At 43.7% G+C, this 14933-nt stretch overlaps 1 protein-coding gene and 1 non-coding gene across 4 annotated transcripts; both read right to left on the bottom strand.

Moving 5' to 3' along the window:
* Positions 1–215: 215 nt before the first annotated feature.
* On the bottom strand, positions 216–7940 carry LOC112214408 (phosphate carrier protein, mitochondrial). Of its 3 annotated transcripts, none has more exons than XM_024373114.2 (8): positions 7825–7940; positions 7260–7417; positions 6146–6270; positions 4533–4712; positions 4072–4253; positions 3251–3423; positions 2490–2600; positions 216–667 (listed from the first exon to the last, which is right to left on the bottom strand). In XM_024373114.2, exons 2-8 carry the CDS (start codon positions 7399–7401, stop codon positions 507–509), a joined length of 1074 nt encoding a protein of 357 aa, XP_024228882.1. In that variant the 5' UTR covers positions 7402–7417; positions 7825–7940; the 3' UTR covers positions 216–506. The 3 variants fall into 3 exon arrangements, with proteins under 3 accessions (XP_024228882.1, XP_024228881.1, XP_042154087.1); XM_024373113.2 differs by lacking the exon at positions 6146–6270 and adding an exon at positions 5183–5313; XM_042298153.1 differs by lacking the exon at positions 6146–6270.
* Positions 3594–3826, bottom strand: LOC112215094. Its single transcript, XR_002948195.1, has one exon. It is a non-coding gene; the product is annotated as a small nucleolar RNA SNORA53 (small nucleolar RNA).
* Positions 7941–14933: the final 6993 nt, after the last annotated feature.

The following is a 14933-nucleotide window of genomic DNA, read 5'->3' as shown; positions in this document are numbered from 1 at the left end:
GTACAATTTATGGAAGCTTTAAACCAGCAAAATTCTCACGAGCAACAAGAGTGGCGTGTACAGTTTGTCACGAACAGTGCTTGTGACCATAGAAATCGACAGGGTGATCCCCAATGCTGGAAGGGAGGCAGCTTAAAATGTATAGCATACCAATATACCACTTAAACACCAAATAATTTTCAGTGGAAAACTTCAAGAAATTAAAACTGGACATGTTTTAGAGGGAAACATTTTAATTTTTATATCATTTCCACATTACTAATGACATGATTCGATAAAACCAGACCATGTTTCTACAGTACGTATATTCTCCTGTACCTCAGTGCAGAGGGGGGACAAACATGGATCCTTCCCTTTCGGTCTCTCTTTCTCTTAAATATACATGGGAGGAACAGCCCTGGAGAAGAGGAGCTGCTTTAGGAACATAAATATAGAAAACAGAGCTGTGTGCTGCAGCCAGGGGGGTGAGGTGAGTCGAGAGGGGGTCCTGGAGATGGTTGTTTTTTTTACTCAGTGAGCCCCAGCTTCTTCTTGAGGGACTCTGGCATCTCGGGGGGAGGGGGACGGGGTAGGCGGAAGTAGACCTTCACAGAGTCGTAGATGAACCACTGCAGAGCAGTCAGAGTACCGATCATGATGATACGGGCAACCAGGCCCTTCCAAACACCTTAAAGGGGGAGAGAATGGAAGGAGGGAGGTGTTTGCTAGAAGTGTATAAATAAATGTAATCTGCTTTTTAGTTTCTTTAAGTGGGCCAAACACTCAATGTTAGGCAGTCATACATGCAAGATTTAAAAAGGCCATATTCAGTAGAAGGACTGTATATGGAATGTTACAGGACTCTATCCAAAGGGACTAAAACAAGTGTTAGCCACCCCCAGCCTGGCTGGGGGACAGGTAGACTGCTCTCACACACCAATGACTCAAGCACCTCCAATGGCGGGAGAAAGCTGCTGAGGGCCTCCAGGCTGGAGCTGCAGCACTCAAGAGAGACCACAGCTTCCTGTCAAGTCAAGGGCTGGTTAAGGTTTTACTGCTAACCTACAAATCATTACATGGGCTTGCTCCTACCCATCTCTCTGATTTAGTCCTGCCGTACATACCTACACGTACACTACGGTCACAAGACGCAGGCCTCCTAATCGTCCCTAGAATTTCTAAGCAAACAGCTGGAGGTAGGGTTTTCTCCTATAGATCTCCATTTTTATGGAATGGTCTGCCTACCCATGTGAGAGACACACTCGGTCTCAACCTTTAAGTCTTTACTGAAGACTCATCTCTTCAGTGGGTCATATGATTGAGTGTAGTCTGGCCCAGGAGTATGAAGGTGAACAGAAAGGCTCTGGAGCAACGAACCGCCCTTGCTTTCTCTGCCTTTCCGGTTCCCCTCTTTCTACTGGGATTCTCTGTCTCTAACCCTATTACAGGGGCTGAGTCACTGGCTTACTGGTGCTCTTTCATGCCGTCCCTAGGAGGGGTGCGTCACTTGAGTGGGTTGAGTCACTGATGTGATCTTCCTGTCTGGGTTGGCGCCCCCCCTTGGGTTGTGCCGTGGCGGAGATCTTTGTGGGCTATACTCTGCCTTGTCTCAGGATGGTAAGTTGGTGGTTGAAGATATCCCTCTAGTGGTTTGGGGGCTGTGCTTTGGCAAAGTGGGTGGGGTTATATCCTTCCTGTTTGGCCCTGTCCGGGGGTATCATTGGATGGGGCCAGTGTCTCCTGACCCCTCCTGTCTCAGCCACCAGTATTTATGCTGCAGTAGTTTATTATATCTGGAGTACTTCTCCGGTCTTATCCGGTGTCCTGTTTGACTAAGTATGCTCTCTAATTCTCTCTTTCTTTCTCTCGGAGGACCATGCCTCAGGACTACCTGGCATGATGACTCCTTGCTGTCCCCAGTCCACCTGGCCGTGTTGCTGCTCCAGTTTCAACTGTTCTGCCTGCAGCTATGGAATCCTGACCTGATCACTGGACGTGCTACCTGTTCCAGACCTATTATTTGACCATGCTGGTCATTTATGAACATTTGAATATCTTGGCCATGTTCTGTTATAATCTCCACCCGGCACAGCCAGAAGAGGACTGGCCACCCCTCATAGCCTGGTTCCTCTAGGATTCTTCCTAGGTTTTGGCCTTTCTAGGGAGTTTTTCCTAGCCAACGTGCTTCAACACCTGCATTGCTTGCCGTTTGGGGTTTTAGGCTGGGTTTCTGTACACCACTTTCAGATAACAGCTGATGTACGAAGGGCTATATAAATACATTTGATTTGAACAGCACCAGCACACAGGAGCACCCTCCAGATATGGATCTAAGGAGCGTGTTGTTAGAATTGGGCCATTAAATATTTATTTAGACCCACCTATTCTCACCCAGTAACCTGAGAGGGTTTGATTGGATAAAGTACCCCAAGGTACCAAATCACATCGGTGACAACTTTGAGGAAGGATGTATTTCCTAAATGAGACAAGCCCTACGGTTGTCCACTCACCTTTAGGTCCCAGCTTCTTGAGCACTTGGACGGCGGTGCTGCCACTCTCCTTGTTCAGTACAGACACCACTGAGTCCGCTGGGTGGGACACGATGGCACAGAACACACCAGCTGCAGGGGACAGATAAATCATCAGCACACACTGCTATATAGGACCACTATATACCATCAAACAGAAGCCAGGGTCGCCTTTGTCAGTCACCAAATGGAAGAAAACTGATTGAAACAGGGAGGGACAACTACCTGTACATGTCCAATAAGTAACACTTGTTTTCATTTTCCGTTGCACAACATTTTGCTATGGTGTGCACTAATGAATACGACCCAGGTCTCTCTGGGTAAGTAGTTGCCATTGGTCACAGATCTAGGATCATATTACGCTTTTCCAAATCCTAACCAAATTGTATTTGTCACGTGCAGGTGTTGGCCTAAGTGAAATGCTTACCTACAAACCCTAACCAACAATGTCGTTTAAAAAATAAATAAAAAGTAACAAATACTTAAAGAGCAGCAGTAAAATAACAATAGCGAGGCTATATACAGGGGGTACCGGTAGAGTCAAAGTGTGGGGACATTGTTATTTTACTGCGGCTCTAAGTATTTGTTACCTTTTATTTCTTATTCTTCTTTTTTAAACTGCATTAGTGCACACCATAGCAAAACGTTAATGTACCTTAGTTATTACGAGGACAACACAAACATGACTCAAGGTGAGCTCCTAGACCCACCTTCATCCTATTTCCTGTGGTACTACTACTCACCGATGTAGCCGGCAGTGAAGGTGACGATCAGCTGTTCGGACTTGGTGCAGTCAGCACGTGGTTTGGGTACCACGTGTTTGTAGAGCAGCTCCACGGTCCTCTCAAAGCAGGCAAACTTCATCATGGTGTAGGGGATCTGCCGCATCCACAGGGGAACCACACCCTTGTAGAACCTGAGAGTTCCGTACATACAGATCAGAGTTCTCGTCAATATGGTGGTCACTAACAAGGCACCGACTTTCAACAGTCAATTTTCCCCACACAATAGTGTAAAAGGAGATGAGAACAAACTACGTTAGACTATCAGGGCGCAAACCTGGAAAATACCATTAGGGCCTATGGGATTGTCCATCCCCCAGCATAGCTCCACTGGTAGGGTCCCGTCAGTGGAACTGAGGGTTGCCAGTGCAGCAGGGGTGCTGGGAGGCAGGTAGACTGCTCTCACACGCCAATGACTCAAGCACCTCCAACTGTACAGCCAAAAAGCTGCTGAGGGCCTCCAGGCTGGAGCTGCAGCACTCAGACAACAGCATCAGCACAGGAGTGCCCTCCAGAGGTGGATCTAAGGAGCGTGTTTGGTGGTAACCTCTCAAATCAGCTATTGGGAGCAAGAATTACTTTTGCAGGTTTATGTTCCATACCAGCCATGAAACACACAATCTAATAAAGGCCACAAGTTGAAGCAGGTTTGTTCACCTAGTGCAGGAACAAAAGCATACACCTCATAGCTGTCCCTGAGAAGGATGGAAAACCTTTACAGGTTACACAGCCTCCAAAACAAATACAAAAACCTATTAACATCAAACACAATATGTACTCACGCCCATACTCCCTCCTCTGCAAACATCTTGGGAGCACACTGTCTGAGGTTGTTGGCATAGCCGGGGCAGGTCTGGATACGCACTTTGCAAGCCTCCATGGGGGCCAGGGCAATGTCAGCAAAGAACTCTGCACTGGCAGACGCAGCCAGGTACAGGGATGTCCTCCACAGGTAGGTGTTCTCCTGTTAGATGAGAGGGGGCAAAGTCAGTTGTGGTCCTGTGTGGGCTAGCAATACCAATGCCATGTTTAAAAGTCCCACAGGGAAGATGTATAAATACTAAACATGTACTCACTGTACTGTAACTCACTGTGCTCACTGTACTGTAATTGCATAAAAGTGTCTGGTAATTAGCATGCAATTAATTATTTTTGGTGGGCGACCTGTTCCTTTAAAATACTGTAAACACTGGAATCCAACAGTGTTGGTTTCTCCCCACATTGGTTCCTACCCCTGACTGACCTCTCCAAGCATGTCACTGTAGAAGATCTTGAACATCTCATAGAAGCCAAACTTGCAGAGACCCTGCATGGAGTAGCCAATGAAGGTAGGGGCCCAGCCCTTTGCCAGGCCTCGGGCTCCATCCTCCTTCAATGTGAGGGAGAAGCCTTTGCCAATGCTCTTGTACTTGTCAGGGTCCACCTAAGGAAGAAAAAAAATGATTAGCAGAGAGTCAAAGGAACAATGGGACTAGAGCCCTATGAGCTGAAATCTAGGTAATTGTACCGGTATCTAAGGTTTCTGGGCCATGTTCATTTAAAAAAAATACTCGCTAGGTTTCAGGTTGTGAACTAGGGGTTTATCCAGATGAACATTACTACTTATAGCTAGTGATTGATCTGATGTCTGCTAATCTACAGAAATCTTCCGCCCAATCCCAAATCAAGTTTTCCACACAATTTTTTCCCTCATTTATTCAAATGCATAGGAATTAAGGGTACATTGGGACTGCAAAGTCTAGATTAATTTTAAGGCCAGAGTTGTTGAACAATCCCCCTGGGACAACAAAGTTGAAACTAAAGTCTTAGGGGTAGATTTGGGATTGGGCACCTTTCCTTACAGGAGCTATGGAGGCCTTCACACAGCAGACAGCTACAGGGGGTACCACAAACCTGGATGCGGCACTTGACAAGGTCGAGGGGTACAACAGCTGTGTGTGTGAGGCCGCAGCTCAGGATACCCCCAAACCCACACAGGGCATAGTATTTTGTTGAGCCAAACTCACAGCTCACATCTGCAGAGTCTGCAGCAAAAAACACAATACGTGCCCAACACGCAATCACGACACATGCAACACAGGACAATAATCACCAACAAACATGCCACCATTACATTAGAACACACCAGGGAATGAGCCAGATCAAATTTCAAACACTTGTAAATCAGGACTTAGGTCAATTCCTTTTAAATTCAGGAAGTAAACTGACATTCCAATTTATCTCAATACTTGTCTATGATAACATTTTTGAATTTGAATCAGTTTACAGTGTACGTCCTGAATTTGAACGTTTACTAAAAAATAAAAATAGAGTGTTGAAGCACCAGCTGCATAGTTAGTTAAAATAATACATATAGCTTACATAAATATGAATATTTTGTACTTTAGTCAATTTAAAGCTGGGAATAATTCCATTGAGGTGTAAATTACTTGGGCCTTTGAACCTACTTATAAAGCTATAGGCCACATTCTAGCAATGCATAGCTGCACTTTGATCATGTTATAAACAGCAGGGTGAACATCCTGAACAAATTTTCCCATTGTCACTCCTGACCTCAGTGACCTACAAGTCCTTTAGCTTTGGATTGGGAATGTAGCAGGCAGGGAGGTTCATTACACAATAACACTGGTGATTATGAATACACACTTACCATGCGATGTAGGTTATTCGAAAATAAAAAGCAGGGGATCAAGTGGGATAAAACGTGAGGAACAACAATGACAAAGATTCCACCACGACTGCACAAAACCGGGCTGCTTGATAAATCCATTCTCCCATGCAAATTGCATTTCAGACAACAAAAACAACACAGCGTGTTGGGTTTTAAGTGGCTCCAGGCCACAGGGATAGACAGACCTGCATTCTGCATTTGACCAGATCGAGGGGCACTAGGGCTGCGTGTGTGGTGCCACAGCTGATGATGCCACCAAACCCACAGAGGAGTAAATACTTCCGTGAGCCGAACTCACAGCTGTCTCCCTCTGAAGAAAGAGTCAGGCAATACTTTCAAAATGGGGACTTAGTGTTGATGTTGTTCATTAGAAAAGTGGTAATAAGAGCAAACTGCATCTTCACTAGGCTAAAGGCCAAATTCAAGTGGAACTTAATTGTGTGTGTCCTGTCCTATGTAGTCTGCATAGGCCTATATCACAGGTGCAAAGAGCCATGCACACATAGAATATTTACTCCCTGCTAGGGAACTGTTGTGCAACAGGCGCTGTAACAGCAGAGCAGACTAGCTATATAACTAATCAACCAACCAGCACACAGTATTTAGGCTATAATAAAGGACACTGGTCAGCAAGCTCTAAAACTAACCAAAAGCCTGACCAAAATATGGTGGTTCAATAATAGCTAATGTCACCTTTAGAACTTGGCAGGCTCTAAGCCGTAAAAACAAAAACATTCTATTGAAAATTTTAAGGCAACAATGAACAGCAATAATATTGCAATGGTCAGAATATAACAGGGGTTGTTGAAGGCCATGCTTTACGTTACAAAAAGGATAGCATTTCAAGTGATCCTAAATCTTGACACAACGAATTGAGAACCAATGACCCCGTTTAGGGGTCAGACGCATATCATTAGCTGGTTGGTGAGCTAGAAAGCAATACAGACATTGGCCTAACTTCTACTTTGCACGTTTGAGACAGTGGCCTCTCACCTTAGTTTTGAACAGCGATTTTGGGGGGGGGTCATGAATTCAGTTCAAATACCTGCGGCATATTTCAAAGTTTACATCTGCCCTTCCGTGTCCTCCATAGACAAGGCCTGTCTTTGACATTACACATTTAATAACAGTGGCTAGATAGCTGTGAACGTTTGACGAGCACACAAGCCGTATTTATTAAAAGACACATGTTGAATAAAATCGGTATCTCGTCTCATCATTGATTCAATTGCTCGCTCGCTAGCTAACGTTACTTGCTAACCGTAACGTTACTTGTTAGCATGCAGAACCTTGGTTTACCAGCAATTGCTGCGGCAGCGAGGTTGCGGCTCTGTCCATTTGCGGGGAGGCTGTGTTTGGGCTCCTCGATTTCTTGGAGGGAGAATAGCGGGGCGTTGAAGGGATTAGCCCGAGACAACTGCGTTAGTGTGTTCGGATACATGGTGTCCAAAACCGGTCTGTAGAATGAAAGCGAATGTTAGCAGGTTAGATCACTACCTTGCTATAGAAACACGACCAACAGTAAAACAGCTCTGCTTACACTGACAACAGCCTAGGAAGGGGGTGTAATTATAATTTGACATCCAGACAACATTGAATGGAAAGGTAAACAGTATTAGATCATGTTATTGTTGGTGTGAGCTAGCCATTCCTACAGTTAGCTGAAATACGTTAGCTTGCTCACTACTAGCCGATTAGCTATCTTTCCCAAGGTGGAACGGTTGCGCAAGACAAGCTAGCAACATAAAACATTCTAAATGTCCTAAACAAAGCATTACAGTACAGACAAGCCTTCAGAATCCATTCTACTCTAACTTTATGATATCGGATTGTTATGTTAGATATTTCGTAGTACTGCACTCACTCTTTCCGTGTCTTAAAATGGAGCCTCCACTATACTTCAACCGGCGGTCACAGGGGCCGAACGACCTCGCGATAAATCATTTTGTCCTTCTCTGACGTCACGGGAAAAAGTGGGATAGTCCTTCTGCGTCTCGTCCTATCAGGGACGATATACGCAATGACAGTTCGCTCAATCAAAATGCGGAGTCCAATCACGAAATAGGACTTTCCTAGGCCTTCAGTGCTATCATAGAAATACAATGCTAGAATTCTCCTTAAATTGAGTTTTAGAAGTGGTAGTGCCACCAACCACATGGAAGACTAAACACATTTGCTGTGCTTGTTGCTTTCTTGTGTTCAGAAACGGTTAAAATGATTTTTTTCTGGTTTTTACATTTGTATTCCTGCCAATTTAGTTGATAAATGATGGAGTGCTGTGTGTGCCAGGTAAAGACAGGGAGTGAGGTGATGTAAACATATGTTTACCAGGCCAATAAAGTCCTTTGAATTGATTTGAGAGGGAGAGGGGGCAGAGAGAGAGAACGATACAGAGAGAGAGCGATACATAGAGAAAGAGAGTCTGAGTAAGTAGATTACGATGCCTTGGCAGTCTATTCTTGTCCATTGTATTAATCTAGGCCTGTAGTGCAGGGCAGGCTTCATCCCTGCAGGTCATCAGTGTCAGGGCAGTCTTGACTTTTGCAGGATTCACGTGCTAGTCAGAACTAGGAAACTCTGACATTTCCAACTTGCTATGGTTGTAGTTATACACATGCCACGTTCAACCAGTTAAGTCAGAAATGTCAGAATGTCCTAGTTCCCGAGTAGCATGTGAAGCTCTTTTCAAATGAACCTCTGAATGATTGGACCAGTTTAATAAATATCAAATCGGAGAGCAGAAACCACAGAAAATGCCTTCATGTCTCTACTACAATCTTTATTTAACAATCCTTAGGCAATGGTCAGTCAGTCAGTCAGCTCAATCCTGCTTCTGGCTGACTGTGTGTAGGTGTCTGGGTGAAGTTAAAATTAGCATCAGGGTCCTATATGAGTGCAATAGGTGAAACTATTCCTGATTTCTACTCTGGGCTAAGTAGAGGGCATTCAGTGGAGCCTGTATTTTTTCATTGACACCCTTACAAAAAAAAGACTGCTGCCAGAGTGCAGTATAACTGCAGTACACTGAAGTGTAACTACAGTTAGAGTGCATTATAACTGCAATATGTTGCAAATACTGCATCCAAAAGAACAGTGTTTTTTACCGCAGTAATTTTGCAGTGTAACTGCAGTTATTCTGCAATTACTCTGTCCAAAATACCAGTCGACTGCAGTTTCAAAACGTCAATCTTTTTTTGTAAGGGCAGGCTCAGCTCCCCCTCTGCAGCTAGAGGGTACTGCTGTAAGAAAAATACTGTAGCTATTTTGGAAAGGCTGGTCCAAGGAGTGCCTCAGGGCTCCGTCCTCGAACCTCTGACTTTTATTATCTACATGCTTCCTCTGAGCCAGATCATCCGCCACTATTGTCTCAACATCCACTGCTATGCGGATAACCCCCAGATTTACATCCACACCAAACCCACCTTTCATCTCTCTCCCCGTCTCTGATCAAATATCACAGATATGAGAATTGGATGATATCCAATCTACTCAAACTCAACAGTAATAAAACAGATAATTATGGTGGCTCCCAAAGCTCTCCTCAAGAAAGTAGGATACCTCATAATGTCCATCGAGGGCTCTTCCATCTGCAGTTAGAAACTTGGGTCCCACACTCTCCTTTGAGCCCCACATAAAATACATCACCAAATCTGCCTTCTTCCACCAGCACTTGTTACATCATGTCTTGACTAGAGGTCTTCTCGTGTCCAAAACGTTGGACCCAAATGGACCTGATCCTTTTTTTAAAGGGGGACCCGGACCTGAACGGACCCGAGAAAAATCAAACCGAACCCGAATGGACCCGACGACAAACAGACCTTTATAAATAAATTAATCTTATTGGTGTAAAATACATATCTTACAGCCTATGCAGAGCTGTGGTGACATACAGTATATTCAGAAAGTTTTCAGACCCTTTGACTTTAAACACAAAAAAAACGTTATAGCCTTATTCTAAAATGGATCAAATAGATTCCCCTCCTAATCAATCTACACACAATACCCCATAATGACAAAGCAAAAACAGGTTAAGAAATTTATGCAAATAAATAATAATAATAATAAACAAAAATATCATATTTACATAAGTATTCCGACCATTTACTCAATACTTTGTTGAAGCACCTTTGGTAGCGATTACAGCCTTGAGTCTTCTTGGGTACGACGCTACAAGCTTGGCACACCTGTATTTGGGGAGATTCTCCCATTCTTCTCTGCAGATCCTCTCAAGCTCTGTCCGGTTGGATGGAGAGCGTCGCTGCACAGCTATTTTCAAGTCTCTCCAGAGATGTTCAGTCGGGTTCAAGTCCGGGCTGTCGCTGGGCCATTCAAGGACATTCAGAGACTTGTCCCGAAGCCACTCTTACATTGTCTCGGCTGTGTAATTAGGGTCGATGTCCTGTTGGAAGGGGAACCTTTGCCCCAGTCTGAGGTCATGGGCGCCCCGGAGCAGGTTTTCATCAAGGATCTCTCTGTACTTGGCTCCGTTCATCCGTCCCTTGATCCTGACTAGTCTCCCAGTCCCTGCCGCTGATGAAAAACATTCCCACAGCATGATGCTGCCACCACCATGCTTCACCTTACGGATGGTGCCACGTTTCCTTCAGACGTGACGCTTGGCATTCAGGCCAAAGAGAACAATCTTGGTTTCATCAGACCAGAGAATCTTGTTTCTCATAGTCTGAGAGTCCTTTAGGTGCCTTTTGGCAATCTCCAAGCGGTCTATCATGTGCCTTTTACTGAGGAGTGGCATCCGTCTGGCCACTCTACCCTAAATGCCAGATTGGAGGAGTGCTGCAGAGATGGTTGTCCTTCTGGAAGGTTCTCCCATATCCACTCTGGAGCTCTTTCAGAGTGACCATCGGGTTCTTGGTCATCTCCCTGACAAAAGGCCCTTCGCCCATGATTGCTCAGTTTGGCCGGGTGGCCAGCTTTGGAAGAGTCTTGGTGGTTTCAAACTACTTCCATTTAAGAATGATGGCGGTCACTGTGTTCTTGGGAACCTTCAATGCTGCAGAAATTATTTTGTACCCCTCCCCAGACCTGTGTCCCGACACAATCCTGTCTCAGAGCTCTACGGACAATTCCTTCGACCTCGCGGCTTGGTTTTTGCTCTGACATGCACTGTCAACTGTGGGACATTATATAGGCAGGTGTGTGCCTTTCCAAATCATGTCCAATAAATTGAATTTACCACAGGTGGACTCCAATCAAGTTGTAGAAACATCTCAAGGATGATCAATGGAAACAGGATGCACCTGAGCTCAATTTTAAGTCTCATATTAAAGGGTCTAAATACACTTGTAAATAAGGTATTTCTGTTTTTGCTTTGTCATTATGGGGTAGATTGATGAGGAGAAACATTAATTTAATACATTTTAGAATAAGGCTGTAACGTAACAAAATGTGGAAAAGTCAAGTGGTCTGAATACTTTCGAATGCACTGTAGACCTCAGACCTGATGAGAATCAAACAGGACCTGACCTGGACCCAAGGAAAAAGTGAGAATTTCAGGTTTGGGTGGACCCGTGAAGACCACTAGTCTGGAATCCTACTGTGGCTCTAGTACGTCCAGAAATCCGCTGCTCCTCTCACACACCAGACCCTCAGAACACATTACCCCCACTTTGCATCACTGGCTCCCAGTCAAATTCTGCATTACCTACAAGATTAAGATCTCACCTACAAGGCCCTACATAGCCTGGCCACTCATACCTCTCCGACCTGCTCCATACACACACGCCTTCCCGCTGTCTCCGCTCCCCTGACTCAGGACTACTCACCATCCCTAAAACAATAATGGGGGACCGGGCATTCAGTACCGCTGCACCCAAATTCTGGAACTCGCTTCCCTCAAGCCACCCACAACTCTGACTCCATCACCACCTTCAAAAGCAGACAAAAATTCCACCTGTTCAGTCTGGCTTTCCCCTCAGTATTGCAAAAAAGGTATTGAGTGAACAATAGGTAAGTAAATAAACAAAAACAACAGTAAAAAGACAGTGATAAAAACAGTAGCGAGGCTATATACAGACAACGGTTAGTCAGGCTGATTGAGGTTGTATGTAGATATGGTTAAAGTGACTATGCATATATGATAAACAGAGAGTAACAGCAGCGTAAAAGAGGGGTTGGGGGGGGCACACAATAAAAATAATCCGGGTGGCCATTTGATTACCTGTTCAGGAGTCGTATGGCTTGGGGGTAAAAACTGGTTAGAAGCCTTTTTGTCCTAGACTTGGCACTCTGGAACCGCTTGCCATGCAGTGGTAGAGAGAACAGTCTATGACTGGGGTGGCTGGAGTCTTTGACAATTTTTAGGGCCTTCCTCTTCCTGTAGAGGTCCTGGTCTACAGACCTTCCTGTAGAGGTCCTGAATGGCAGGCAGCTTTGCCCCAGTGATGTACTCGCCGTACGCACTACTCTCTGTAGTGCCTTGCGGTCGGAGGCCAAGCAATTGCCGTACCAGGCAGTGATGCAACCAGTCAGGATGCTCTCGATGTTGCAGCTGTAGAACCTTTTGAGGATCTCAGGACCCATGCCAAATCCTTTTAGTTTCCTGAGGGAGAATTGTCTTTGTCGTGCCCTCTTCACGACCGTCTTGGTGTGTTTGGACCATTCTAGTTTGTTGGTGATGTGGACACCAAGGAACTTGAAGCTCTCAACCTGCTCAACTAGAGCCCCTTCGATGGGAATGGGGGCATGCTCGGACCTCCTTTTCCTTTAGTCCACAATCATCTCCTTAGTCTTGGTTATGTTGAGGGATAGGTTGTTATTCAGGCACCACCAGAGTTTAGCCCTTGCTTAAAATAAGTAGTTTTTTATTTATATTATAATTTCAAATTAGCAGTCTCACTTAAGCCCTCATATCCACCGCCCCGTTTGACCTAGAGACTTGAAACTTTGTATGTAGGTGTTTTCTTCATACTGAACAAATTTACCTCAAAGACCCATAAGGTCCATCAGGATATATTTTCCTCCATCTTGGATTGTTTTTGAAAACCTTTGAACCATATAACACAAAATTCCAGTCCAAATAACACCAAATTCAGGATGTAGGCCCACTTAAGAGACTGGTTAAGAGATGGCTATTGATAAAAATCAGGCTTGTGTCCATTTAAATCCACTCCACAATGGCCTATCAACTTGAAACTTTTTAGGGTCATCAAAGACATTACCATGATGAACCATGTTACATTTGGCATTGATATCTTATAAAAAAGGAATCTAATAATTAACTGTGACTATGTGACACTTTAAATAACCAAACAAAATCTTCTCATGGACTAAAAGGCAGATTCACACCAAATGTGGTCTTTCGACTCATCACAATAGTCCCTAAACAGTTTGAGAAAATAACATTCAATCATTTAAAGATGGCCACACTATACCAGCAGTTATGCTAACATGCAAAACATTCTTGCTCCTATGTGTCTTATGAACCATGGGACCAAATGGCACCAAATTTGGAACGTAAGCCCATGGTACATGGTTTGAGAAAAGCTAAGGGATTGGTAAAAAGGTGGCAGTTGACAAATCACAGATTTTACGTGTCCATTTAAACCCGTCAATTCACTTAATCTGAAACCTGTCATCGTTATCATGGACGTCCCAAAAATGAGATGACCCACACCGAATTTGGTATTAATATCTAAAAAATAAAAAAAAGACAACTAGTCATTCTGTGCATTTGTAACACTAATGCCCAACATCTGCAATCATCTTTTCCTCATGAACCACACGTCGGATTCACTCCCGATTTTGTATCTAGACTCATTGGGTCAGTCTAATTAGTTGCTGCATTCATAGTTGGTCACGCCACAGCACTAGATGGCATTTCACACCAAGGATAGAAGAACTAAACCGATGTCCATGGGGCAATGAAATATGGTATGTTAACCTCCATGTATACGCCCCTTAGAAGCGATGCGAATATGAAGTCACTGCAACCTCAGATGGCTGCACCAGACCAATTGGTGGCACTAGTGGCACCATAGGATACTAGAGTAATAACTATTGATCAAGTGGGCTTGGTCTAATGCAAATGAATGTTAGCTTTCTATTATGCAGACACACAATGTGAAATATCATTATTAGTATATCTGTATAATCACATATTGTTGCCCTAGAATGTGGTCTGAACATAATGAAAAGTGGATATTGCATTTTGGTAATTTAGAAACTGGAAGTCCTACCGGTTGCGCAGTCAAAGTATTACAGCTGAGTGTATTGATGCATTTTGTAACACTAATGTGGAGTGTACCAACAGACTTAAATCATTTACACAAACAAATACTAACACTAAACGCTGAAAATATTTAACTTACCTTAACATAAACCATTAGTCAAATTGACCCCAGAATTGGCAAATAAACTCAATACATTATTAATGATTAAGAATGATTACCTGCTGCACTCAAAATATAACCATCCTACAGCGCTAGACTAAACTTGCGTCATTCTTGTGGTATTCAGAGAAACTTGGTAATGCCTTCACTGATTCAGAGAGGTTGGGTTAAATGCGGAAGAGACATTTCATTTTTTTAGGCATTCAATTGTACAACTGACTGGTATCCCACCCTTTCCCTTATTGCACATAAAGATTCTCATGTAGAAACAGAGTGCTTGCTTTATAACCGATCTAGTTTCCTTTGTCATGCTGTGAACCCTGTTCATTGCTGCTCACAGCTAATATTCGTTTTGTTTTTACTCTTTGCTGTACAGTGTCCTTGGGTTTTTTGTATGGTGCTTTAAAATCACATTATTATTGTTTCAAGTTTAGTAAAAAAAAAAATTAAAAAGTTTAAATCCTCAATAGACATTATCCTTACATATTACAGTTTTATTGAGAGGATATTACATTATTTATTACAATGAATACATACATGACTAATTAGGCTCCACAGACATTTTCAATAAAAAAAGACATAAGAGCTATGTGTGTGCATGAGTTAAGAATCCCAGTCTCACACA

Source organism: Oncorhynchus tshawytscha, linkage group LG15, assembly GCF_018296145.1.
Source record: "Oncorhynchus tshawytscha isolate Ot180627B linkage group LG15, Otsh_v2.0, whole genome shotgun sequence".
NCBI classification, from domain to species: Eukaryota; Metazoa; Chordata; class Actinopteri; order Salmoniformes; family Salmonidae; genus Oncorhynchus; species Oncorhynchus tshawytscha.
Note: the sequence above shows the minus strand (reverse complement) of the source record. Positions and strands in the feature narration are given on the sequence as shown.

Bases quoted from the DNA above. Each gene is read 5' to 3' on its own strand.
- LOC112214408 (XM_024373113.2), bottom strand. From the start codon at position 7,401: ATGTATCCGAACACACTAACGCAGTTGTCTCGGGCTAATCCCTTCAAC. The intron at 4,254-4,532 runs GTCAGTCAGGGG...CTCATCTAACAG, and splicing joins ACAGTGACATGCTTGGAGAG to GAGAACACCTACCTGTGGAG. The intron at 2,601-3,250 runs GTGAGTAGTAGT...TGTCCCCTGCAG, and splicing joins CTTCACTGCCGGCTACATCG to CTGGTGTGTTCTGTGCCATC.